Source organism: Rhinolophus ferrumequinum, chromosome 20, assembly GCF_004115265.2.
Source record: "Rhinolophus ferrumequinum isolate MPI-CBG mRhiFer1 chromosome 20, mRhiFer1_v1.p, whole genome shotgun sequence".
In the NCBI taxonomy this organism is placed as follows: Eukaryota; Metazoa; Chordata; class Mammalia; order Chiroptera; family Rhinolophidae; genus Rhinolophus; species Rhinolophus ferrumequinum.
In genome coordinates, this window is record NC_046303.1 from 37,429,914 (window position 1) to 37,456,357 (window position 26,444).

General features: G+C 32.5%; 1 protein-coding gene and 1 pseudogene across 4 annotated transcripts in view; both read right to left on the reverse strand.

The window, feature by feature from the left end:
- The window catches only part of RUNDC3B (RUN domain containing 3B), a 121,824-nt gene that overhangs the window by 45,748 nt on the left and 49,632 nt on the right, over nucleotides 1-26,444 (reverse strand). For all 4 annotated transcript variants that reach the window (XM_033088127.1, XM_033088125.1, XM_033088126.1 and 1 more), the window contains 3 exons: nucleotides 22,526-22,659; nucleotides 13,523-13,608; nucleotides 997-1,086 (listed from right to left, as the gene is read on the reverse strand). In XM_033088127.1, coding sequence (XP_032944018.1) covers nucleotides 997-1,086; nucleotides 13,523-13,608; nucleotides 22,526-22,659 — 310 coding nt within the window. The remainder of the gene's footprint in view (nucleotides 1-996; nucleotides 1,087-13,522; nucleotides 13,609-22,525; nucleotides 22,660-26,444) is intronic.
- Nucleotides 9,124-9,414, reverse strand: LOC117012165 (small ubiquitin-related modifier 2-like; annotated as a pseudogene).

Sequence of the window (26,444 nt, forward strand, 5' to 3'; positions counted from 1 at the left end):
TAAAGGATTTCGACAGAACTAGCAGCATGCCATGTAAAAAGTTAACACCCTTAGAGGGATCATAAAGACAACCTATTATGTTCATACTAAACAAGCTAGTTTATCTAATACTACTTTATTAAATATTAATAAAGAAAATTATAAAATGATCAATATTTTGAAAAGGAAGTTATTTATTAGTAAAAGGTAACCTCAGTGTAAATGGGCAGCATTATTTTTTAGTTCAAGACCTAAAAGTAGATTTTCATTTAAGTTTACACTTATTTTATTAACAGTCTTAGATTTTTAATGATGTTTTTTAATAAAAATACATTTCCTTCATTCTTATGCTTGAGTTGTTACAGACAAATCTTTTAGTTTTAGTATAATATAAAATCCTGTATCAAAAATCTTGCACCAATTAAAGAAATACAAAAACATGATTTCATGAATCTAAAAGAATTTACAATATCCCTTTTTAGTACTGGTAATCTTAGTCTGGAATCAATTCACCTTGTTGACAATAAAAGCATATATTAACAATCATTTTTATATTCTAGATACATAACACAAGAAACATAAGATACCCAGGATATCCTGTCATGATCTTCTTTATCTTAACACAAGGGATAATGAAAATCTTTCTGGCTTTGAATCTTTTAGTTTATTTTCATTTTAAAGCAATAGCTGAAAAATACTAAGAGATAAGATCCCAAACCTTTCTTCAGTGCTACCGGAGTACGTGATTTTTCTGCTTGGGGGAATGTAATCTAAGCTTTCTTTTTACCCAAACTTGAGAGCAAGCCTGTCAGTTAATTCCTTACATTTGAGACAGTCTCTTTTCTGAGAGCAAACCCATTTAGAAAATTGACGTCATTTGAAAGGAAACAGCATGAATCAAATATCAATATCCAACTGTGTGCTTTTCTTACAAAATTGAAAGAAAAAAATCCTGAGTGGGAACCATTATAAGGTAGAATAATTTAAAACTTGAATACATTTAGTTAGATTAAGTACCTGAAATCAATAGCATTGAGCCCAAGTAGCATGCCAGCAAGCATATTTGCTTCTTCACCCAAGACAATTGCTCCATCTTCATAAAATCTCCTAAAAAATGAAATGGGTGAATAGATAAATATTAAAAACAGACTGAAGTTTCATCTAGAGAAATCACTTAGAACCCAAACTAAAGTAGAAAGAACTACATTTTATTTGTCAAAATAAAAGCATATTTGGATCATCCAAATTTTGTAGACATTTCGAAGAAAAAAACTGTCACATAACAAAGAAAATCATTCTAAGTATTCCCAATTCTCTTATAAAGAATCCCTGAACTGACTCTTTGAATGGGTCTAGACTGCCTAGCATTTTTCCCTAATAGTAAAGCAATATAAATGTCTCCTGAAAGGTAGCCAATTCACGGTCATTTATACTGATCTATTTTCACAACGATGTAAATATCGTTGTATTTAGAACAAACACAAACATATATTCTATTTTTCTGAAATTCTAAGGGTTATTACCTAAATTAAGAAACAGGAAGGAGTAAATTATTATTAATTTATGCTAACCTTTAACACTGAAATACTAATAAAGCAGGTGAGCTACCAACATGGCTGTACATGAAAAATAAAGTACAGTATTCATTATCTCTTTGACAAAATATGAATACCAATACTTTTGCTAATTCTTATAAAGCCTTCTGTTTTAGCTAATGTCAGTTTAAAAAAATACAACTTTCTTTTAAAATATTTATTAACAAATATTTAGAAAATGTATCATAAATGGGCCTAAGATATTTTTCCACAAAAGAATGTAAGGTCATTGAATTTACTTAAAAAAAAAAAAATCACTACTATGCAAAAACTAGTTTATGTTCGGTAACCAGGGATCATTAAATTGTTATATCTATATTACACATAGACAGCTACTATTAAGCTATAACACCCCACTAACACTCCACTAAGTAAATAAAATTAGCCTTGTTTTCCTGTATTTGTTTTTAAAAGCTGAAAAATATTTTCATATGGTCTTAATCCCACCATCAATTTTGAATACTTCATGGTGTACCAAATACTTTTACAAACATCATTTGATACTTGCAAAAAAGCCCATGAAGTAAATGCAGAAGAAATTGTCACTAGTTTCAGATTCATCATCAAGAAAAGTAAGAGTTAGGTTAAAACAATTTTCCCAAGCTCATGTTGATGAATTGTTCAAGGAAGAAATCCAATTCTTCTTATTTTAAGTTCCAAATATTTTCTATTATACCATGCTACTTCTTGTAAAACAAAAATATTTAAAGAAAATTTAAGTTCTGTGTTGGTTCATAAGGAATTTTAAAGTGAATGAAAAATACAAAGGAAAACAAGATACAACTATTTACCCTCTGACAGATGTAAGGCTGCCAAAAAACATGGTAAAAAGACTAACTTGGAATAGGTGTTTGCTGTTTCCTTGGAAATAAGGGAACTGCTATTATTGATTCATATAAAAGAAAACTAGAACTTTCAGCTTAGCAATGATTTGTAAAACAAATGGAAGTAATTTCTAACATTCAATTTGAGGTGTTCCACAAAAAAGTAAAGACATTTATTTAGACAAATTTATATACCTGAGATTTTGCCCCACCCCAATGGCTAAAATTGGCTGTTGACAGAATATTTTATTGACTCCTGGAAAAACTATGATTCCAGTGGTTCTAGATTACCAAAGTCTATGGAACATATGCTTTAGAAAACAATGCTGGGAATCACTCATTATTCCTAGTATTTCCTTATGTAACAAGAGGTCTACTTTTTTTTTATTTCCCCATCTTGAGCCCACCATGTTTAAAAGTACATTCTAAGAGTCAGATCAAAACTATTCTTGCTTGCTTCCTAATGTCAACATTGTACGAGGGACTGTTGAATACCAAAAATAAACACAATCTAAGTGGTTTTAAAGATTTTTTTTTTAAGTCTAAGGGTCTTTTGTAGGTGTATATAATATTGTTTAATGAGTTTTGGCTTTAGTTTTACTAATGATTTTTTAAGTTAACCAATACAAGTCAAATGCTTGCCACATATGAAATCAATAATTCTACTCAAATAAAACCATACCTGAAGCATAATATTGTACAGACTTGCCTTAATATAACAGTTTTTACTGCAACACAGGAAAAGGGAGGACAAATGGAAGAGGAAGGGCTAGTTATCAAGATTCTCCATTGTATACTGAACTTTTTTCATTATTAGTTCCGGTAAGAAAAAAACATTTTCAGAAAATACATTTTTAAGTTTGAGATAACATTTTTAAAATAACTTAATTCAGTATTTAAAAAAGTACTGAAGTGATCTGAAAAAGATCATATTTTATTTTTTTATTTCCAGTACCATTTTCATTTCAAATTATATTTATGGACTATCCACTTGGGCATGTAGTACCACGGAAGACATTAACTAATACTGTCATCACAAAGTATCATTGTGCCTTTTTAACCTCAGCTCTTCAGGCTTAGTTTCTAATTAAATCCCTTAACCAGCTTAATTTTTAGCCTGTTAAAATTGGATTTCATTAAAACGAACATTTTATTTATAACTGTATAAATCAAACATCAAGTGTCAACTACTGCAATAACACTGGTTACAAGTAACACTGGTTTTAAACAGAAGTAAGCTACTCCTACAAAACACTTTTTTTTTTCCTTACAGGCCAAAGTATGGGTGGGCAGGTTTAAAAAAAAAAAAAAAATCACCTGAATTCCCTGAATTCATTGTTAGTGACAATGTAAGTGCTTGAGCATATTCTTAGTTACCTAGACTTCTAAATAGAATTTCCTGGAACCTCAGAAGTTGGAGTAGAAACAAACAGTCCATATTCTAGGAAAAATATGATACCAAGAATTTCTAAGAATTAAATTTCTTCAAAGTCTCAGTAACTATCCTCCACTCCCACTTTTCAACAAACTAGAAGGAAAAAAGTCCTCTCCAAATTCAGTATCTCCTTGGCAGATGCATGCTACTATCTTGTCTCTCATTTTTCATCCTTAAAAAGGTTTAACAGTGTTTTTTTAATTATAAAATAAAAGCTATTTATTAACAACCAAAAATAGTTTATACTTGTCTTTACTCCAAATTTCATTTCCCTGATACAGCCAAAATTTTAGACTGTTTATGCACAAAAGCATAAAAATGAGATATTACACTCTTTCACCTACCATCACATATGGTATATATATAATATATATATATATAAAATAAGAACAGAAATTTAAGATTCTGAATTTCTTGATTAAATTATTAAGTCCCCCTTATTCAGCATGCTTAGGCTTATTTATTGTCAACTGTCAATTCTCCAAAACACCACTAGGAAACCTAAAAAAGATCGTATTTTAATATCATTTAATCAAAGACAAGTCATTCATATGTATTAAAGAGGCAGAGGATATTAGGAAAAATTAATTTTTTATTTCCTTAATCAAACCAACACATAAATAATTTGAACTGAAAATCTGATTTCTGTTATCAACACTTTCAAAGACTTCAAAAGACTAAGTTTTCAACTTCTTCATTTTATCTCATAGAAAAATTAGAGCATTAATAAAAGTTTGCTTACATAACCAAGGTTATGTAACAAATGAGCCAAAACTAAAGTCTAAGATGACTAATCCAATAATAGTAAGGTATACACTAAAAAATTCCCTTTCTTTTGTTGAAAATATTTTTTGTTCTAAAGAAAATATTTTTATGAAATGGATCTAATGAAAACACTGTACTGAACCACAAAAACATTATATTTAAAGTACCACAGGGAAAAATATATATGATTTCCATTTAAAGATTAATATATTAGACTATATCTTTCAAGAAGTTTTGTATTTTAGAAGCAAAAGAAAATTGTGAGCAACTATTTGATGTGAATGTAACCTGGAAGAAAAACCTCCACTTTTTATTAGATATATTTTTTCCATTTATTTGTATGTTGACAAGAAAAGTATTAAAACTACAAAACTATTTAAAATAATACTCTAATAATAATAGTTCTTATCTTTTCACCTATAATTTAACTCTAATTGAAATACGTGTCTATAATGCTATCCTGAGTGTCACTCTGTAAGACTATTTTAAGGCCTTTCAGGTACTTCAATAACAAATATCCTTTGGGTGGGATCCAAAAGGAACAACCAGTATAAACTATGTTGATACTGCACAGTATCATGCTTACAAAATTTCCTTTTCTGAGAGTCAGAAGCTATTCTGCACACTGAAAGTGCAATATGAAAATGTGAGAAAGCTTATCTTACAAACCAAAGAAATTTTATTAGCAACCTTTCTTGTTCTTCCCCAATTTAGTCTTTATATAAGAAATTTTAAGGGAGAAGATAAGATTCTCCATCATGACATGCAAAACACATTACAGCATTATAAATAAATGTTATATTTTATTCAAAGTTAAACTGAATGAGAATGAAAAGCTGACCAAAAAGTAAATGCCCAAAGGTCTGGCGACAAATGTGAGAGCCATTATTTATTTTATCAACAAATATATAATAAATTCCTGCTATGTGGTCAGAACTGTGCTAGGTCCTAGAGTTAAAATAGTGACAAGCTAAACACAGTCTCTCTCTATGGAGATGACCATCTAGGGGAGAGGACAGGCAACAAACAAAAGAAAAGGATAATTAGAGATGAGTAGTATAAACTCTGGTTGCTGGGATAGAGGAAAAGTGCAGGAGAGCCCCACTCTGAAGAAAGTCATTAAGAAAGGCATTCTCAAGTGTTTAGCCTGAGACCTTAGGCCCACAGAAGTCTGATCACACAGGGCTTTGTAGGCCATACAACATTAGTAATAACTGTGAATATTTACTGAGTGCCAGGCATATTTATAAGTACTTTACGTGAATTATCTTCTTCAACTTTACCAACCACATATTATGTCACAGAGGATTTAAGCAAGTTTCCCAAGATTCCACAGCTAGAAAATGGTGAAACCGGGATTTGACTCCAGAAAATATGTTTGCAGAGCTGCTGGCTAACGTAATGAGAAATCATTTCAACATTTTAAATGGGAATTATCATGATCCCTTTTTCTCTTAAGAAGATTGGCTAGAAGCTGGGTGGTACTAGAAGGGGGAAAACTGAAAGCTCAGTTGGGAGGCCAAGAGGAGAGTGCAGGCAAGAGATGAGAGGTACACAAGGTCTGACAATTAAGTTCGTGAACTTGTTGCAACGATGTCACTAACTTTTTCTGATATCAGAGGATTATTCATTATCAATTTGTACCAACTGGACAAACAGTTAAACATGTTTACTATTTGGAAGTGCTGAAAAGGCTGCATGAAAAAGTTAAAAGACCTGAACTGTCACCAAGAATTCATGGCTCTTGCATCACAACAATGCACCAGCTCACTCAGCACTGTCTGTGAGGGAGTTTTTAGCCATAATCAAATAACTGTATTGGAACACCCTCCCTACACATCTGATCTGGCCCCCAATGACTTTCTTTACCCGAAGATAAAGGAAATATTGAAAGGAAGACAGTTTGATGACATTCAGGACACCAAGGGTAATACGACAACAGCTCTGATGGCCATTCCAGAAAAAGAGTTCCAAAATTGCTTTGAAGGGTGGACTAGGCGCTGGTATTGGTGCATAGCTTCCCAAGGGGAGGACTTTGAATGTGATTGTAATGATCTTCAGCAATGAGGTATGTAGCACTTCTTCTAGGATGAGTTCACGAACTTAATTGTCCAACCTTGTACATTACTGGAGCAGAGAGATAAAAGTAAATGGATAGATTTAAGATAGATTTTGGAGATAGGATTGACAACACTTGCTAACAGAACGATTATAGAGAATCAGGGAGAAAGAAGAATCAAACATGAATTTTAGATTCTGACTTGATCAGCCTTGTAGGTAGGTAGTGAAACCATTTCTAAGAAGGGATAAACAGGGTTAGAGGGGAAAGAACTATTTAGCAAGAGATTTAAATGTGGTGTCATGATCATATAGGTGGTATTTAAAGCCATAGGGAGATGAATGCAATTCTAGGAAGAAAGACAGAAAGAAAAGTGAATAGAGAAAGAAGAGTCGACAATGGAGGACTGAGCTCAGAGAATACTGACACTTAAGAGAAGTGAAGAGGAAAAGAAGCCTGAGAAAGAGCAATTTTAGAAGGACAAGGTAAAGCCAAGGAATGTTATATAAATTAAAGACAAAGAGGTTTTTCAAAAAAGAAGAAGTATTCAACTGTTTTAACTGGACAATGTAGTACAAGATAGAGAAATGTCCAGTAAACTTGGTAGCTTATAGATTGGTATTCTTTTAAAAAGTATTGTCCAACCTTGTACAGTGGTGGAGTGGTGAGGTGCAGAAGCTGGATAAGAGTACATAGAAGAGTGACTCTAAGGTAAGGAAATGACGACAGTGTGTGTAAACATTTATGAGAAGTTTGGTGCTGAAGCAGAACATGGAAATGAGCAATAGTACAGGAAAATATATGTTTCATGGAGAAGTTTTTCTTAAGGTAGGTGATACCAGTGTATGTTTCTATTTAGGCTGGTGCAAAAGTAATTGCGGTTTAAAGTTAAAAATTGCAAAAACAGCAATTATTTTTGCACCAAACTAATATACAGGTGGGAATGACTCATCAGTGGGAACGAGACTGAGGACGAGGAGAGAGGAAAATGATAATTAAAGAAGAGGTGAATCAGGACAGGATCAAAAGAAAGTGGCCTCTGATAAGAGGAGGTACATTCTAAGACAACAAAAAAGAACAAATAGAATATGGTTAAGGTGTAACTGGTGATGTGAATAACAGCATTCATTTATGATAGCATTCAATTTTCTAATAAAAGGAGATCTTACACTAATAAATTAATACAAATGTCTAGTTCTCTTTAAGTAGCAATTTTTAAAGGGCAGTTGAATGCTTATTACTCTCAGGTCACATGTCTGTATAGAAGACTAGGAAGATTATTCTGATCCTTACTATAGAATAATGCAAAATATATCTTGAAGGTTCTCTTACTTGTTTCAAGCAATATATGAATTTACTGCTTGCGTGCAAATTTAAAAACAAAAACAAATTTTTTAAGCAAAAATTTTTAAAGAGTTTTTAGATATTTAATATGCCAGAAACTATTTTTATAGACAATGCAAAAAGACCATAGTTGAATAATTACTCAGAATTTTGAACTATTCTGGAGACAACCATACATTTGAGATGTTATGGTTTCTGTGTGAAACAGTAGGACTCCCTTCTCTTCCTTTTTTCAGTTACAAACACCTATATTAGTTATCTTTCTTACCCCACACATAATTCAATTAAGCCTTAAACACTTTTTTAAACAACTTCATTGAGATCCAGTTCGCGTATCATACAATTCACCATTTAAAGTACAATTCAATTGATTTTAGTATATTCACAGATACTTCCATTACCCCCAAAAGATGCTATAACCCATTAGTAGTCACACGCAATCTCTCCAATACCTCTCACCCCACCCAGCCGTGCTCACACAACCACTGACCTACTTTGTCTGTATAGATTTACTTATTCTGAACATTTATATAAATGAAATCATATGCTATCTGGTCTTCTGTGACTAGCTCTTTGACAATGTAATGTTTTAAAAATTCATCCATGCTGTAGCATGCACTTCACATCTTTTTAAAATTTTTTAAAAAGTTTATTTAAAGAACAAGATGCTTGGTTTGAAAGGAAAACGATCTAGGATTCATTTCTCTTAGAGTAATTGATCCCTACTTAAAGGTTGTCCTACATGTAACAGTTACATACAAAAAAGTTAGAAAACTGTCCTTTTGATAAATGAAAAACATTAAAATTCCCCAATCAAACAAAGTATGCAAGGATTTATATGTTCTCATTTTGTTAAATGGATAAAGCAAAATAACCTACTGGCATATAAATGTAAGAGCTAAATGAGCAGGAGCATAATGTAAAGGGGTATTTTCACTGAATCAGTATTCTTCCCATTCCATCTTCATTTGATGTACAATAACAGAATGGGCAAGGGGAAACGGAAAGAATAGAGAAAACTATACAGCAGTCGTCAGGATGTGGTGGAACCAAATTGCCGTTTTCTAACTGAGAATGTATTCTTAGTCTGTAGGAACAGAGTTCTGGAGTAAAGTTCCCTCTTTAGTAGACACCTACTGTCTGCTGCAGTAACACATTAATTGCATTTTCATCCTCCATTTCCAACTGTGTAGGTATATCTGTTTCACTGATTGGCTGCCCTTCAAATTGGGAATCTGATCTGTCTTGTTGACAAATTCTGGAGTTCACAATAGGCTTTCATTCGTTTACTAAGTAATGCATGCCTCTTAATCTTACACTGTGACACAGAACCATCCTGCCCCATAACCTTCAAATTAATCTGATTGCTGTTCTCAGTTTTTGATGACCTTCCTTTGGTTTTTTGATGACCATGACAGCCATGGCAAGCTCTGGAGTCTCCTTAGCTGCCATTTCACAAAAGATGTACCAGGTCTACACTGAACAAGCACACAAGCAAGTACCAGGAGCAGAAGCATTTCATTTCTTTTTATGGTTGAATAACATTCCACTGTATGAAATACACATTTCATTCATCAGTTGATGGTCATTCGGGTTCTTTTCACTTTTTGGCTATTACAATTAATGCTACTACATTTGTGTACACATTTTTTTGTCAACATGTTTTCAGTTGGCGATATCTGTCTATATCTACCTATGTCAGTCTATCTGTCTACCTACCTACCTAGGAGTCATGTACTGGGTCATATGGTAACGCTATGTTTAACCTTTTCACAAACTGACAGACTATTTTCAAAGCGACTGTTTCATTTTACTTTTACTATCAATGTATGAGGGTTGCAATTTTCCACATCCTTGTCAATACTTGTCATTATGTGTTCTTTTGATTGTAGCCATCTTGGTGGGCGTGCAGTGGTATCTCATTGTGGTTTTGATTTGCAATTCACTGATGGCTAAGGATGTTGAGCATCTTTCATGTGTTTATTGGTCATTTTCATTTTCATACTCTTTGCCCATTTTTAATTACTGAATTGTAAGAATTCTTTAGAATTCTTTATATATATCCTACATACAAGTCTCTTATCAGGCATATGCTTTGCAAAAATTTTCTCTCTCTGTGGGTCATCTTTTCACTTTCTTGATGGTGTTCTTCAAAACACAAATTTTTAAATTTGATCATGTCCAAGTTATTTTTTCTTTTGTGGTTTGTACATTTGGTATCATATCTAGGAAACTATTGCTTAATCTAAGGTTATGAAGATTTGCATCTATGTTTTCTTGTAAAAGTTTTACATTTACCGTAATTCTGATCCATTTTGAGTTAATTTTTGTATATGCTGTTGGGCAGTAGTCCGTAAGCACCTTTTAATATTTTTTCATCTTAATGTAAAACTTTTAAACAGATTCAGATTTTAGAAGTCTTTCTTAGCTCTTGAAAGATCTGGTAATTTATCACTATTCTATCTACTTTTCTATAATTGAGGGAAGTGTTTGTCGACTTATTTTTTTTCCCACTTCATGATAGCCTGGTAATTTATGAAGTTTTATTTTATACTTCTCTTACTCCTACTATAATATTGAGAAAATTAACGTTTCTTCTGAACACTTTTGTCATTATAAATTAAAGTTACTGGGTGCAGTTGCAAAGTACTAAACAGGTCTCTATAAAGTTAATTTTATCTCTAATTTATACTTTCCATATTTGTTACTTCAAATTCTTACAAGAATATTTTCAATCTTGTTTTAAATGTCACATTTGTATTTTTCAGCTTAACTTTTCGAAGTATTTTTCCATCTGTTGGTGGGGAGAAATTAAAACTTTGAACAAATTAATTCAGTTTCTACCTTACTTCTCTATCTCTAGGTTTTCCCAGTAACCTACTAAAACAATTCCCTTTTTTTTTTTCCCCTTTTGGATTCTAATATTGACTCTGCCAACTTCCAACTCTGGCTATTTCCCAATAACATCCCAAGCCCTGAATTATGAAACTCTTCAAGGATTTTTTTTTAATTTTTTTTCAATTGCTCACCAAGACATCCTCCACCTTAGCAAACAGATCACATGAATTTCTGTAATACTTTGGAGCCATTATCATTTACTCCAAGATGAATATTTATTGTGTATCTGTTCTCCACAGTTCTCCTACCAACCTTAATCTTGGTTTTTCACTGATTAGTACTTCAGGTTTGCCTATCTTAGCGCATGTAGCTGCTCCTTCTGTACTGGGGTAAAAACTTGTATCACCTTTAGACATCATTACTCTATCTGTGAACAGTAGAACAAGAAGAAATCACTTGTTTCAGATACTCTCAAGATTCTTAAAGGATTAGAGATCATTTCTCATTTCTACAGCACTTATGTCAGGAAGCATCCACACAAAAGGTAAGGTGCAAACATTCTTTCCAATAGTTTGCTTGTATTTTACAAACTTAATCTTCCAAATAGGTATGTTTTGTCTAGAAGTTCATAATCACATTTACTTATAATTAAGAAATTTCTCTGGTTTGATTTCAGTAAAAAAAAGTGTAAATAGTTTAAAAAAGACTATTTTTCACAACTGCATTTTTTAAGCTACTTTCTACAATAAGAATTCTGAAATAACTCCCCACTTAGTTCCTTTCTTGAAAATTACAGGGTCATTATATTCACATTTAAATATTATGTTTGTGTATATATATTGGTGTATGTGTATAAACATATACTAAGCCATGTTTCTGTTTGAATAATATATGTTTATATATTGTTATAAGAATATTTTTACCTCCTGGACTTTTTGAGCTGAATCATTTCCTTTTTATCAAAAAGGACAGCTAACAACTGAGAACAAGGCAAAAAGCTTTTCCCATTCTAAAAATAGTCTATTCAAGAGTTATTTCTACCCCACCCAACTGCCTAAACTAAGCAACATGTCTAACAGCTTGGAGATATTATTAATGCTTTAATTTCTATTTAGAAAAGACTATCATAACTTTAATCTTGTTATTGCACAAGAGATAATTAGTGTTAACTTCATTTTGATTCATTTAGGATTTTTAGGTTTCATCTATGAGTTTTTGACACTATTCTTATTTTCAAAGTCTTAGTATCCTCAATACTTAGTATATTTCATAATTAAACTTATTTACTAGTAATAATAAATAAAAGAAACAAATGCTTAATTTCATAAGGTTCATTTCAAATATCTAAGAGTTTATCATCACCTCACTGTCCATCTTTAGAAATAGCACAAGAGTAGCACATTGCTTTTAAAGAATTCAATAAGTACATATCAGATTTACTTTATGCAAATACTTCTTTTAGTTAAAACTCTTTATATCCTGGTTGAATTTATAATCATGATAGTATTTATCTTACATGTGAAAAATTTACCATTTTATTATCTAAAAACATAGACACATCTAAGTAAAGATCTCATAATTTGTACCAGATAGTCAGCTAAAAGAATGTGTCATAATAAATGCCCAGATTTTCTCAAAATCCAAAATATCAAACAATGCATTAGGATATGGAAATCAAGATTCTAGATAATTTCTTTACATATGTGCCTAATTTTCTCTATCAAGACTGGTTTATAGCTGTCACTCTTTTCTTCTCTTTCAGAAATGTGATTAATGAGGTTGAAATAAGTATGGCAATTTAAGAGTCTAAGGCAGTGCTGTCTGACAGAACTTTCTATGATGAAGCAATGTTCTTTTGTGCTAATTTGGTAGCCATTAGCCACACATTGCTAGAACACCTGAAATGTGATATTGCAAGTGAAGAACTGAATTAGTCTTAATTAATTTTAAATTACATAGTGGCATGTGACTAGTGGCTACTGTACTAAAAAGGCACATGTCTAAGTTATTGAAATTCTTGAATATTTTCATTTACAAATAATTTTGAAATGGAGAAAAGTGGTTTCTTTAACAAAAGATTAATAGATTAGTAGACTAGAGCTTAATAGGAATGATAGTTGTCCTAATATGAGCCCTTTTTTACCACCATAAAAAATCAATAAAGTTCTGTTTCTCACATGGCACAGTATATCATTTCTTAACAACCCAAGTAAAACAACACTGGTACAGACTGCCCTAAAAAGATAATCAAGCAATCATTAATTATACAATATGTAAATTAAAGAAGTAAATGATCCATTTATATTCTTTACAAGCAAAGAAATAAAAATTGTAGTGTGGAAAGAAAAAGAATGCTATAGGAATTTCATACATTTTTCTTAAAATTGGTCAGGGAAAAGTCTGTGGGAAAAATGCAACTTCAAGTACTGCAAAAGTGAGAATTGAAATAATTCAAAAAGATATTCCAAACATAACGTGAAGCCGGAAAAGACAAACCAAGATAGAAGTATGTTTAGTCAACAAACTGCATTTTCCTGAGAAGACAGTGGATTAATCTGACTAGTACAAAAAGGAGGAAATAATGAGGACTTTAGAAAGGAATGAGTCTTCATTCTATTCTTATTGCTAAGTCTTTAGATGACTCTTACAAGTATATATTTGAAAATTAAAAGGAATTTTAAACCTGGTTGTTTTGAAGTCTCTCAGAGCTGTGGAGATGTATTCAGATAAATGTTTTTCCATGAGTGCTACTCTGATCCAGGCTCTACCCTAAAAGAAAGAAAGAATCATATATGAAAAAAAAATAGAAGTTAAAACTTATTTTGCTCACTGCATCATTGAAAATATAAGCATATTAATATATAAAAAACATTTTTTTCAGAATATACATTTGATAACGACTAACAAAATTAAGTAAATAAAAACAGGTAAATTTTGATTACATAGTATATATCTTGTTTCTCTGAAGGTGTATGGTTAAGCACGTCAGATTAACTTTTTAAAGAAACAGAACCATTGAGTAGTTGGGTTAAAAATATCTTTTGAGTTCTATAATGTATCAGAAGACACAATGCTCTATTTCCATGCCCAAATCAACATGCTAAATAAAATGAGTACCCTTATAAAACATGAGGAAGAAAATCCATTCTCCTTAATAAAAACAATCACTCTCACGCCACTTGTTTAAGAAAATTTCTCACTTATCTTTCCAGAGGGAGGTTTTAGACAACTAATGATGAACCAAATTTCATTAATGAGCATGTATCCAAATCATGAGTTACTGAATTTGGCGCTTCCAGAGAATTCTGAAAAACTATTACCAAATATTTAAACCAGAAGAAAACAAATAGACAACAAAAATACCTCAGAAGCATACTCTAGCACAAAAATCACAGAAAGAAACAAATCTGACTAAATGTCAATAACTTAATTTTACTTAGAAAAGGGGTAACATCATTCAATAGTCGGGAGTAACCAATTAATTTTTTTATAATCCAAAGCATTTCTTCTGGACTCTGTTTAGAATGAAAGAGTATAAGAGATTATATTTGTAGTGAGAATTTTTAAATTCAATTACTTTCATTTTCATTCAACCCTTTCACAAATCTTCTGAAAGTTCATGAAGACTGACTATATACAAAATCAAAACACTGCAATGGCAGTTGAGAATAAAGGTGACACTAATCGATATATATGATGGTCGACTACCAGTATGGAGGAATAAAGCATTTTTTTTTAGAAATGACTACAAGTCTAGTGCATTTACCAAACTCTTGGATTGAAAGGATCAAAAAGGAGTAGTAAATCTAGACAGTGGTAAAACCTGTCAAAGTAGAAGCATCAGTAGTGTTGGGAAATAAAGGAATGATATGGGTATGGTTAACATGCCAGTCAACTTGCCCATTAAGCTCAAAACCCCTTTTAGCTTGCCCGGGGCTCATCACTTCATTGGTTTTGCTGAGTAAGCCTAGGGGAACCTACAATTAGCTGTAGCTGATTGGAACAGAAGAAGGAAGAGGCAAGCCACTGGCCAGCAGTCTCAAGATTCTCTTGTGAAATTTCATCTAAAAGACTAGTGATGGTGGCCTGAATCACAAGGTCAAGATGTCACCAAAACAGAAGCAGGGCAAGTTGCTTTCCAGAGAATGTGAAACACAGGACACTATGCTATTGCGAGGTAAGAAACATGCGGAAAAGTCCTGCTTCCTGATTTATTAATTTCAACCCATACAAAACTGGGCTGCATCCACCTTCTTGTCCTTGGATATTTATGGAGTTCTCTGTTATATTTCGATAATAAATTGTGATGGTTTTAAGTTTCTTTTTTTCCAACAAAAGAACTTTTACTAGTACAGAAGACAAACACTTATAAAGGTTTTGGGACCATGAAGTGAGAAAGCTGAAAACTAAGTTTAACATTTTAGATTTTATCAGTTAGATAATGGTGAACCATGAAAGTTTTCTGTTCTTTGGTGTGTTTTTTTGTTTTTTGTTTTGTTTGTTTTTCAGAGACAAAAATATCAATTTGTTTGCTACTGAAGGTTTTTGAAAAAAGATTAAAAGTAGTCAACACTTCTTAATGAATTAATATATGCTTGGCGCTGTTTTAAGAGCTTTATATACAAATTAAGATATTTAATCCTCCCCAAGACTTGTGTGAGTTAGGTTACAATACTATCCTTACTTGACTCTGACTCTCAAAAAAAAAACAGACACAAAAACAGAGTCTTACTTGACTCTCAAAAAAAAACAGACACAACTAGAAGACAGGAAACTCATCTCACAAACCAAACTACCAACCTGATTGAATTTTAATATCCATACATTCTACTCTTCCTCTTATTTCAGGGGATGAACTGCAATCATTTAAGAGTGAAAAGATGAATCACAGTATGGGCAAAGATATTTGCATTATACATATTTAACGAAAGACTCTCGTTCATAAAATACAAAGAATTCTTACAAATCCGTAAGAAAAAGACAACTCAATTTAAAAATGGGCCTGAAAGGGGAAGATTTTAAACCACAGATTCAATTCTTTAGCAGATATCAGAATATTCAGATATTTTCTTCCTTTTTGTGTTAGTTTTGTAAGTGATGTTTTTCAAATAATTTGCCCATGTCACCTAAATTTTCAAATTTATAGGTATAAAGTTATTCATAATATCCTCTTTTAGGATTTTTAATTCCTGTAGGGTCTATGGGGTTGGCTTCTTCTTCATTCCTGATACTGATTATGTATAATCTCTCGTTTTCTTCTTAGTCTTGCCAGAAGCTTATTAATAGTATTAATCCTTTAAAAGACACTAACTTCTTTGTTGATTTTGTTGATTTTCTTCTAGTGCACATTTGTTTTAATTTAATTGAATTTTTGTTCATTATTTCTTTCCTTCTAATTTGGGTTTACTACTTTTTTTTAAAAAAAAAGTACAGCTTCTTGAGATGAAAACTTTGATCACTAATTCTTGGCCTTTATTCTTTAAAAAAAAATACATAAAAGTGTATTTAAGCCTATTTTCCCCTATGCACAAGTTTTTATGTGTTGTATTATCATTACTTTCCAAATATTTTTATTTCAAAAGCCGTTTCTTCTTTCATGCAGGAGTAATTTAAAAGTCCTTCTCAATTTTTATTTACATAAACATTTTTAGTTACCTTTTTTATTATTGATTCTAGCTTAACTCTACTGTGGTTACATAACATAGTTTAGATGATTTCAATTCTCTGAAATTCACTGAGATGAAGGATAGGTCAGGAAACGATCAATTTTTGTATAAGTTCTGTATGTGTTTGGTAAAAATGAATATTCTGCAGTTTTCTATTTTTATTTTCGTATACATTCCAGTCATTTATTATTATTAAACTTTATTTGTATTTTCTTGAACTTATATTACTTAAATTTCCATTATCTGCATCTCCCATAGGTCTATTTCAATTGTTTCATATTTCTTCGTTTTAGTCATTTGATCTTGTTTCCTGATATGCCTGGTGATTTCTGATTGAATACTAGACACTGTGATGAAAATTTGTGGCAGCTATAATGCTACCTTTTCTAGGATTGATTTAGTTTTCTTCTGGTAGGCAGACTGTGAACTTGAAACTAACCTTGCATCATTTAAGGGCACCACTTTTAAACATTTTTGGGGCTGGTATTCATGTGAATTTTCCTTACTCCCAAAGCATAGCCTTTCTCGGGTCTCAAATAAAAGCCTTGAGTGTTCAGAGGCTCCTCAAACTTTACTGACTTTGAACTCTAACCTGTGGTCTTTTTAGAACAAGACTGAAATCTTTGATCAGCTTGTTTAGCATCCGACTTGCTGTTATACTGAACCCAGCTGATCATTTAAAATGTAAATCAGATAACAGTACACTATTGCTTTAAAAAAATAAAAAGTAAAAAAGAAACCCTCAAGTAGCTCCCCATTGCATTGAGAATGATATCCAAACTTTTAATCATGACCTTATCTTCTAATTTGCACCATGCTTCCTCTTAATATTTGCACAGCACATCTCTTCCCATTAATTCATATCCTGACTCAAATGTTAGGAAAATCCTTCCCTAAACACCCTACCTAAAAGAATGTGCTCTCTTCCACCACTCTTAGCACTTTTTAACCTCTTAAATAGTTCCATTTTCCCCCATGACCTCTGAGATATTATTTATATATTTGTTTGTTTGTTTGTTGTATTACTAAAATGTAATGTACATAACATTTGCTCTTTGCCATCTTTTTCACCACTGCCATTGTATCCTCAGTATTTACAAGTTTCTGGCACACAGTAGGCACTCAGTATATATTTGTTGAATAAGTGGATAAAATTAAAGAAGATAAATAATTTGTTCATAGCTGCTAGGCACCAGGGAGAGCTGGAGAAAAGAAATGATATGAGAAACATAGTATTTTAGAAAGATTTAAATACAGTATTTTAGAAAGAGTTATATGAAATTAGTATTTAAAATGGATAAAGTGTAGAACAAATGGGGCATATCTCTGGTTTCTGCCTGGGAAACTGTTTATTTTTAAATTTTCCGAAGTATTTCTGACATTCTTCCAGGTTTGGAGCCATCACAATAAAGAACTAAGCATAGGAAATATCAAGTCATGTTTAAAAAAGGAGACAGATTTGTGAGTAATAGAAAATGATCAAAAAAGGCCTCTTTGCAATACTACATCGTATTGTAAATTTTGAGTATCTGATAACTCTGGTGTGCCTGTAATTAATACCCCCTCTGCCTCTGCTTCTTTCAGTAGAAAATTTGGCTAACCTACCTCTAGGGCAGACCACTGACAAGACCACCATCTGAACAAGAGAAAATGCAAACAAGAACACAAGACAAAAAGACTGGGAAGGATTAGGGACATGTGTCATAAGATTGTATCACAGGTCTGTCATGGTACAGGTGGCTCAATACAAATTTATCAGATGGAGGGATGTATGGTTGGTTGATGTGTCTAGTATACTCAGAAATTGGTCTAATATATTAAATTTCATAACCGAAGGAATGTACAGGGTAAGCAACCACAAACTAGCAAAGCCTAACCTAGCCAAAAACAGTTTAACTGTTCTTAAAAACAAGAAAAAACACACAAAAAGGGCCGACCCGGTGGCTCAGGCTGTTAGAGCTCCATGCTCCTAACTCCAAAGACTGCCGGTTCGATTCCCACATGGGCCAGTGGGCTCTCAACCACGAGGTTGCCGGCTCAACTCCTCTAGTCCCGCAAGGGATGGTGGGCTGCGCCCCCTGTAACTGCCAACGGCAACTGGACCTGGAGCTGAGCTGCGCCCTCCACAACTAAGACTGAAAGGGCAACAACTTGAAGCTGAACGGCACCCTCCACAACTAAGATTGAAAGGACAACAACTTGACTTGGAAAAAAGTCCGGAAGTACACACTGTTCCCCAATAAAGTTCTGTTCCCCTTCCCCAATAAAATCTTTAAAAAAAAACGGAGGGGGTGGTAGATGAGGGTAAAAGGGGATCCAATCAATACATGGTGATGGAAAGAGAGCTGACTCTGGGTGGTGAACACACAATGTGATATATAAAGATGATGTATTACAGAACTGCACACCTGAAATCTACGTAACTTTACTAACAATTGTCACCCCAATAAACTTTAATTAAAAATAATAATAGTAATTCCACTCTAAGGAAAAAAAGAATGTTTCTATACTAAATTAGTCATTGCTCCACAGTACATCTTGTCTTCCATCGCTTCAAATGTCATTCACATAACCCTAAAAGTGTAATCAGAGTGAATCTGGCTTCTTATATAGAAATAAAACACGAAGCTCTGTTTTGGTACCAAGTATACTAAGTTGCACGTTGTTTAGCATGTAAATTTGGTACTTCGATTCTAGTATGTTTTCATAAATATCAAGGTTAGATGAGAGTACTGGAGTCACTCCAGACTGAAGCTCAAAGGCCCCGCAAACCTGCCATCTGAGGTATTTGTTTAATCTTTCAATCCTGATACTTGGCAGGTGGGATTTACTGAGTAGATTAAGTACTTGACTCTTCCTACTGCAATGAATGAAGACAGAGAAAATCTTCGCTTGCAGATTTTTCACAGTGTAACCAGGCAAATCATAGATTTCTCTTTTCCCAGTAAATGGCATTTGTTTGAGGCATGATCAAAACAAAGACATAAATGCAGGATTTGGAACGTGAAATGTTCTATGGTGTTTTGATACTCAACACAGCTTTTTGTTTTTTTGTTTTTGTTTGCCACAGAATAAAAATATTAACTCTCTCTGCTAGGCAGCATCTTCCAGTGCCTAATCCCAAGAGTCTCATTAAGAGAGGTGGTGAGCCAGGGTTTGGGCTTCTTTGATACACTCAGGTCCACATACTACATTTCCAATGTTTATTAACTTCTTGACTACTTTTGTATTTGGGGATATGCTAGTTCTATAAATATATTCTCCCTGTGTTGAAGGAGTTCAGAATATACTTGTCATGTTAATCTCTCCCACTTTTAATTTGAAAATAAAGTTTATATTCCACCTGGGTATTTTCTATTTTTATAGACTTGATTCATTCAAATCACAGCTAGTCTTTCAATCTTAAGCTACAGAAACCAAGATATTATTCTTAAACCACAAGGAAAATATGAGAGGAAAACTGATACAAACTCAATTAAGATGCAAAAGAGAATTCAAATTTTACATTTTTTAAACCTGCAGTCAATTAGACAATTAGAAAGTAAATAAACGAGTAAATTCAATAGTTGTGACTAAAAAAATCTGTTAACATACAATAAAAAAACAGATGAAGCATCTATGAGAAAAGGTTTTTAATTAAAAATATAGGTATAATTGATTAGAAATGAAGGCATTTATTGGCATAAAAAATTATGTGAGGCAGAGAAGAAAACTAATTCAATCTAAAAGAGAAGATACTAAAGCAGAAGTATTGCTCAGACAGCCCCTTGCTTGGAGACTGGCAGGAGGCAGTGAAGGAAGAAGCAGTGGTTTTAGAAAGTGAACTCTACAGCTTCAGAAGGTGACAAAAATCATAGCGATCAACTCTATCCAAAAATACAATTCCATATTATGAATTTTAAGCTGTTTAAATGTTTCTAATTATGTCACTAAATTTAAATATTATAAATTATTTTTTAAAACGTAAATATTCAGTTCATGTTATACAAAATGCTTTCTTTAATTTCTATATGTATTAGCCAATATTGTGAACCAAAAATATTCCAAGAGAAAAAAAGAAATCCTAAATAAAAATGGATACAGGAACAATAAATTTACAAACTACACTTTTGAAAGATGATCATTATACTCTTGCTTATTATACAGACATGTAATTTATAAGTTTATAATTGTGAAATAGTGAATTAAATTATGTCTTAAAACTGTACATACTTATTTTTAATCTTTATTTTCTACTTCATTTCATTCTGTAATTAAGTGTCAAAAATAGTAAGGAAAGCTACTATGACAATCCAATTTTAAAAAACCTCCTAAACTAAAGCTGATACAGCTTATCAGCAGCTCAGACATTTTATAATCTTAACAATTATTGAGGACTCCAAAGAGCCTTTACATAGGTTATAGCTATCAATATTCGCTGTATTAGAAGTCAAACTGGAAACTTCTAAAATATTAAGAAGTTTAAAATAATAAATGTATTATGTTAACATAAATAACATTTTAATGACAAAAATCTATCTTTTCATAAACAAAAATATCAGTGAGAAAAGTGGATGTTTTACACTTTTTCCTTAATGTATGGCTTAAAAGAGAACTACATATATGCTTCTACATTCAATCTGTTACACTGTGTTGTTTTGATTGAAGCATATGAAGAAAATCTAGCTTCATACAGATCATAGCTGGAGAAAGGAATCTTTTAATAGCCTTTGCAGATAATTGGGAATATTCTTTGGTTCTGCATCAAAAGTCAGTAAGTAATAATTTCTTAAAGGTTAATTGCAACATAGAATCTATAACCATATCAGTGAGCTTTTTCATACTATATTACATTAAATCCACTGATCTATCTTTGCACTTTGAATGGACCCTTTTCCTCATGCATGACTATAATTCTATGCATTGGTTCATTTGAAAAACATGAGTTACCCTGGTCTTCTATCAAGTGTCAACACATTTCATTAAACAATTAAAAGATACATGTGGTAATATCAACATCTATGTCACCAGGAAAGTCTTTAAGTATTGGGGAGTTGCCAAGTTTAAGATGGTGAATACAAATTTTCAAAAATTCTAATTTTTATATGAAAGCTTTGACTTTACTATTGGCAACAAATACTGTCAGCTGTTTTTCTTGAAGTAGTAGGCTCATTTTGTTCAAGAAATGTCTGCCAAATGTCTAAGTCTAAAAAAACTATAATTTCTATGTTTTTCTTTCAAATAAAAATAGTATTATGTGACAAAAGTGTCTAGTTTGGCTTGCAATTCAAACAACTGCATGAATACTTTTCCTTGAGACAATGATCATATTTCAATATGCTTCAGAAATGCTTTATGCATACTTCCCATTTTGTCACTCAGTATATGAAAAAGACAGGTACTCAAAGGTTGAGACTAATAGCATTAATAAGGTTTATACACCATCATGGACATTCTTAAGTGAAAGTGGCTTTTTTTTTTAAGGCTGAACTGATGGTAGGGAAGAATTCAATGACTTACTATTATAATAGTATATAGTTTGATACCATTGCCTCAATTCGTGCTAAAGCACCAGCAACTTTACCCACCGCTGCTCCTGCATCAGCAGTGCAAAGGTCACCACAGTGCAAAAGGCCAATAACATTTTGGTATTACATGAAAATAGTTTTGATATTATGGATCCCCAGGGTTCTGCAGGACACTGAAAGCCACCGATTTAGGTAATTCAAGAAATGCAGAAAAGTCACAGAATAGGAAATATTTCATTGTGCTTCTCAAAAAAAAAATTTACAGTGACTAGCTTCGTACCTTCCTGCTATCCAATAAGGCAAAAGTGAAGATTCCTGAGCATTCTAAAATAACTACATGCAATTAAAAAAAAAAAAAAAAGGAAACAAGCCTCTGAAAGATGTTACATTTGGTCAAGTGCTTAATTCCAACAAAGAAAACAAATATTTTAGATAGCAAAGAGCTCAACATTTTCCATTTGGGTCAAAACTGCTTAGGATTATACACATTGCATATTAATATTTACATCTTACCTTAGCTCTAGAGGAACTGACATTTTCCATATTTTCAATGCTGCAGATACAATTCTGTGAAACTTTTCGGCAAGCCACTCTGATATAGTCCCAGAAGCTACGAGGACTTTCATAACCAAACCAGGTTACTTGACCTTCAGGAGACAAATTGTAATACAAAATAAAAGAAAACGAGACTAGAAAATTCAAAATACATGAACAGAACTCTATGGTGTGGTATAGTAGTGGAAAGGGCACTGATCTCAATGTCAAAAAGCCTTAAATTGAGTCCTGTTCTACCTTTACCTAGTTGTGTTACTTGGGCAATTTATTTAATGAATTTGAATCACAGTTTCCTCAACAAAATGAAACCAAATGAAGTAAAAAGGGTCTAGACACTAAAAAACTCTCTTGCAGTTTAACATCCTATTATTGTAGCATAGTCTTTTAGGTATCACACAGATAATTTTCCTTGTGGTTCTAATTAAACATTAATTTAAATGTCACCAGTAGTATTCTAAAGCTTTCTCTAGTCAGAAAAACAGAAAAAAAAAAAGTCACCCTTTTCTTCTCTTCATAGAGATACTTCAAACAAATGAAATACTGTGTAGTCTATCCTATCAGTAAACATAATAAATTAGAATCCCACATTCACTAATCATTCATAATCTTCTACCCAACCATTCTCACTTATAAAGCCATAAAGCTTGCCTGGAACTATCATTTATCTGCTCTCTTCTAGTCACCAATCCATAAAAAGTCCTTCAGGCATTTACTATTCTAACCTTTCAAATTTGAGTAATTATGTGTCTGTTTATGAACAAATGTTCTTTTGTGTATTTCTTATATTAATATTTCTATGCGGGACTTTTAGTAGATCCATAGGAACCATTTTGTACTCTTAGTATTTTTAAATGGGATATGAAAGGCATCTTAATACTTTCAATTGTCTGGAATGATTAATCTTACCTAGGGAAGTTGTTTAATCTTAATGTAGAAAGATTAGCTTTTATATATTTTTAAATCTGTGCTTCTCTGTGTTCAATTATTTATCTCAAAACTTCCTTTCCCCAGTAACAACTCCTCTCTAAGCAACATCAAAAAGTGTTCTTGTCGGCAAGCACCATTTAAATGGAGCAGTGTCTGAAATGATATTTGAGTGGTTTCCAACCACAGCAGCCCATAAGAGTAACTGGCTTCTTTTAACAAATACTCCTGCGTGGTTTCCACCAAAATAAATAACTAGAATCTTTAAGGGAGAGGCCAGGCATTGGTGTTTTTAAAAAGATACCCTTGGTATTTCTAATAATATGATTAATCAACCAATAGAAAGCCTATATATGGTGATAGGTAACTGCTATAATTCAGGAAATGTTAAGGGCCTCCTCTCCTACAGTGAGCCAGTCCCTCCCTATCTGCTGGCACAGCACCCTGTGCTTACTTATCCTTTTAATTGCCTGTTTACTTGATTGTCTCACATATCAGGTGGTAAAATCACTAAGGCAGGGCTTTTGTCTTTAAATTGACGTCTAGCATTGACACAGTGCTTAGTTCACAGTAGGCACTGAATAAATATTTGTTAAGCAAATCAACTGGTAAATCAGCACAAAGCAAATTATCTTACTTGCAATGCATGTAAAAATTTGAATTAAAAAAATCGAATTAGTATCTTTTTATTGTGACAGTTCAATGACAATCTGGTACCAAAATGACTCCACGTTAGATTACAAATATCAAATATTCTGAACAAATATACTTACTTTTGAATATATATAAATAAAAACATACAGCCATCTACAAATCCTTCCTCAGATGTCTCTTTAAAATCAAATATTACTACCAACAAACCAACATCTGTAGGAATATTTATAATCCCCCTCTTCCTCTCAATCTCTCTCCATCACTTGCCTTTGCCCCCCCCCCTCTTCTTTAGTTGAAAAAGTTCCTGGAACTTTCTCAGTATAGTTTGTCTTTAGGGCAATTTTCATGACATTAATTTGTTAGCCATTTGGATGGGCTTTTGAGTCAGGTGGACTTGAATTAGATCACTTTCTAGCTATGTAATCTTGAGCACATGACTTTACTCTGTAAGTCTGAGTTTCTTCTAAAATTGACAATTGTAGTACTTACATGAGAACACTTGTAGATTAGATCATGTATGTGCAGCAATTGGTACACAGTCTAGCGCAGGTGTTAATAATTACTGGTATTGTTATTACTAGTATCATACAAATAGTCAAAGGACCCAAGCTCCCCTTGTGGGAATGAGATACAAACTGAAGTTTTTCCCATCGTTTTCTTACAATCTAGAAAAGTCTTTAAAATTTATTCCCTAATCCAACCTTGGCCCTTATCAACCATTCTAAATTTGCTTCCCTAAAATATACCTAGTCTCAACTAATTTTTCTTTGGCTTCTATCAATTGGGATCATTCCTTAATTTTAAAAACGTAGAATCACAAGGTTTATCTGGTGACTTTATTTTAAATTTCCTGAGTCTGACATGACTGAAGAAAACTTATGAGAGGTTTCAAAGTAGAGCTTTTGAAAACCAAAAGAATATAACAAAGTCCCATTTTGGAGGAGAAGAAACAAAGATATAGAAAAACTGAAAATCTAGAATTAGGTTAAACGGAGAAGGAATGGGCACTGAATCCTTGGGACTCTTGCTGTGTGTAGAAGATGCTATCTATAAGACTTTTGCACAGGAGAGAAGGACTAGATTACAAAACAAGAAACCAGGTAATTAACCAAATGCCATATCATCATACTTCGCTGGTCCTAAAATAAACCAGTATATCTTCATGACACTTCTATCTACTCAACAAACTAAATGTGAGGATGACTTGGCTTGATTCTGCCTTCCTTCCTCTTCCATGTATATCATTTCCAAAGTGAAGTTCTTAAATCAAGACACTGAATTTTTCATATTCTGAGGGATCTGCTTTGATTAAGAGAAAGTGGATTCCCTTGTTAAAAACTTCCAAACAAACTGTCACGTAACTTGTCTGTACATCCTAGAATTCTATTTAAATAACTAAATAATTTCTGCATCTATGAAAGGGCTGAATTTAATTTAAAATAATACAGGTACAATTCAACTGGTTATCTGAGATATTATTACTTGAACATCGCTTTTACTTAAACACAGATTAACTGATAGCAAAAAATGTACTCGGGCTATTTGTAACCAGTATTCAACAGGAAAATTAAAAAGCAAAGCTACAAGATGATCATGCCTTTAAAAAGTAATAAATAATCACTCCCAAGATATTCTTATTTCCTTTAAAAGTAACCACAAAAGCAAATCACATTACAAGAAACTGACTAGTCTGTATATTGAAAACCTTTTATTCCAGAGAAGAAATATGTTGTCCTCAACTATTCACTTTTCAAAGCTCTTGACGAGTATAGGTGTATAATATGCTTTCAATTATATATGTGGTTAGAAGTTGACTTTTTACCAATTACAAAGTTAAACAAGCTTTTCAAAACTTATTCCCATTCTATTAATCCAAGTCTAATTCACTTTAGGCAGAGAAGTAGTGAAAAGTTTGCTATCCTAAAAGGTGATCCGCTACAAACCAGCTACATTGATGTCTTTCCCATTAAACTGCCTCAATTTCGGCACCTAAAAATAGTATGTGATCTCTAGGATCCAATGTTATTCTAAAACTACTCTTCTACATTATTGAAGTTAGACATCTATTCACTTCATGTAATACATTTGTGTTTTGTTTATATCTTATTTTATGGACAGAATGAGACCTTCTGAGAAGAACAACTAAAATCTCCAAAGTGGTTCTCTACTCAATAGTAGTTAATGACACATTATCTTTTGATAACATAAAATAGAAATGAATCTGTTATGTGCCTTCTTTTCTCCACCCTTTGTACTAGTGCTTAGCTATACAAAGAGTAAATGAAAACCTGGTCTCACA